This window comes from Octopus bimaculoides, chromosome 4 (genome assembly GCF_001194135.2).
Source record: "Octopus bimaculoides isolate UCB-OBI-ISO-001 chromosome 4, ASM119413v2, whole genome shotgun sequence".
In the NCBI taxonomy this organism is placed as follows: Eukaryota; Metazoa; Mollusca; class Cephalopoda; order Octopoda; family Octopodidae; genus Octopus; species Octopus bimaculoides.
The window spans coordinates 134,007,136-134,009,765 of record NC_068984.1 but is presented as its reverse complement, the minus strand read 5'-3'; the positions used below and the strand labels follow the sequence as shown (position 1 = coordinate 134,009,765).

At 35.6% G+C, this 2,630-nt stretch overlaps 1 protein-coding gene across 1 annotated transcript in view; it reads left to right on the top strand.

Annotated features, from left to right (window-relative positions):
- LOC106880154 (protein phosphatase 1 regulatory subunit 21) overlaps positions 1-2,630 on the top strand; it is a 39,513-nt gene that overhangs the window by 7,848 nt on the left and 29,035 nt on the right. Inside the window, exon 3 of the mRNA XM_052967688.1 lies at positions 2,083-2,302. Within this exon, the coding sequence (XP_052823648.1) occupies positions 2,083-2,302 (220 nt within the window). The remainder of the gene's footprint in view (positions 1-2,082; positions 2,303-2,630) is intronic.

Here is a 2,630-nt window from a genome sequence, read left to right as displayed (position 1 = left end):
AAAAATCAACAAATAGTAATACAAAGAAAGATGTAATCACAAGAGCAGCTACCATCATGCATTTTATCAAACCTAACAACAAACACTAGCAACTGTATCAGTTACATATATATATATATATATATATACACACGTCATCATCATCATATTCATTTTACTGTTCATTTTTCCATGCTTGTGTGGGCCAGATGAAATATGTCAAGGTAGATTTTCTACTGTTAGATGGCCTTCTTGTTACCAAACTTCACCCATTTCCAAATATCACGTGATATCACGTCAAGAACGCACACATGTGTGCATACACACAGTCACACACATACACCACTAAAAGTTAACATACATGCACACATGATATTAGAGCTTGCCACCTCAGTTACCAACAGCTGATCAATCCACCTAATCAATGTAACTTTCTCATTAAGTCATGAGGCATTAATTAAACATAGCCTGAACAGATTAAATTAATTAGATCTATTGAGATTGATTTTAGAAAAAAGATATTTTTTTCTTTTGTTTCTTTCAAAAATTTATTTATCTCTCTCTCTTCTCTTTTCATTACCTTAAACACTATAAATCTTTCAACTTAGCTTTTCTTTGGTTTTATTTCGATTTGTATTATTACTAAGCAATTTACAGTAATCCCTCGACTATCGTGGGTGTTATATTCCAAAACCTCCCACAGAAATAATTAAAATCTAAAAAAATATAAATACCTATCGGCCACAGAAACCCATGATATACCGAGGAGTCCATGATATACCGAGGAGTCTATGATATACCGAGGAGTCCATGATATACTGAGGAGTCCGCGATATAAATTTACATATATTAGCCAAAACTTTGTGATGTACTGAGTGCATGAAAGGTGAACCGTGATAGATGAACTGCGATATGGCAAAGGATTATTGTTTATTAATAATGGATTATTTCTGTTAATTAAAACTGCTTGTTATGAAATTTTGATCAAGATTAATGACATCCTTACCTATGACATCAGTAGCAGTCATACAACCTTATTTACTCTACGTTCAAGCTAAGCATCAATGTAAATCATCATCATCATCATCATCGTTTAACGTCCGCTTTCCATGCTAGCATGGGTTGGACGATTTGACTGAGGACTGGTGAAACCAGATGGCTACACCAGGCTCCAATCTGATTTGGCAGAGTTTCTACAGCTGGATGCCCTTCCTAACGCCAACCACTCAGAGAGTGTAGTGGGTGCTTTTACGTGTCACCCACACGAAGGCCAGTCAGGCGGTACTGGCAACGGCCACACTCAAAATGGTGTATTATCACTTTCACCTGCTTCTTCCACCTCTTCATCACCATCCTCCTCTTTCTCCTCCTCCTTTTTCATCCTCATCCATTGTTTTTATTCAGCTTTAGATCAACCTTCAGTAACTTGAGCTATGAGCGAAGGCATTCCAGGTGTGACCATCCTGCCTCTTCGTTTTTGTTTATTTATTATTTTTTTGCAGGCACAGTGTATCTAGGACAAGATTATCTAACGTGTCCTTCCTCTCCTTTTTTAAGATGGTTCAGTTTGGTATAGGTGAAAACACATGGCCTAATGGTTAGAGTGTTACACTCACAGTCACAAGATCATGGTTTCAATTCCCAGACCAGGCAGTGTGTTGTGTTCTTGAGCAAAACACTTCATTTCATGTTGCTCCAGTCCACTCCACAGTAAATGAATAATCTTGCAATGGACTGGTGACCCCTTCAGAGGAATGTTGTGATCCCAGTCACTTATACACCATGGAAACTTAGAAACTGGTCCAATGAGTCCTAGGATTTGAGACAGTAATCTCCAGGGATTGATGATGATGATGATGTGACATTGAGACAATCTGGTTGGTATTTCTAGCAGGCCTCCTTGTTGGCTAATTAAGTCAGCTTTTGCTATTACTGCAGCTGCTGCTGTTGCTACCTGCACATTCTACCAGTGAATTCAATCTTACATATATATACCCTGGGGTTTGTTGTGGGCTAAGATTAAGGCAATGCTATTTAAATCACCTTTATGTCATTTATATCTGAAGAGAATATTTATTATGAACTGATAACGTTTTGTTGCAGGTGAACATTAAGGAAAAAGACCAGTCAGTGCGCAAATATGAACAAGAGGTTGACAGTTTAACATTTCGAAACCAACAATTAGCAAAACGGGTCCTCTTTTTACAAGAAGAACTTGAACAAGTGTCTACAACCAAGAGAAAAAATAAAGTAAGCTATTCTTCAACTATTTTACTGTTGCCATATATACTGATATATTCAAATTACTATCACCATCTTCATTGTTAAAACCTGAATATACCAGTTTGTCTGTGCATAAGAAAGATAATTCTTCATCTCAGAAGATACGTTCATTGAATGCCAGACCAAAATCCATCAAGCCAATATAGTTTAAGACTGACTATATATATGTGTGTGTGTGTGTATGTGTGTGTATATATATAGAATGTATATATACACTACTTTTAAACATGTATATATATATATATATATATATATACTACTTTCAAAAATTATTAATTGTTCTTACAGACTTGAAGTTAATTTTCATCTTCATTTTTCTATACTTCTCATTATGTAAAAAGAAACTTAATTTCCTATATATATTGTTA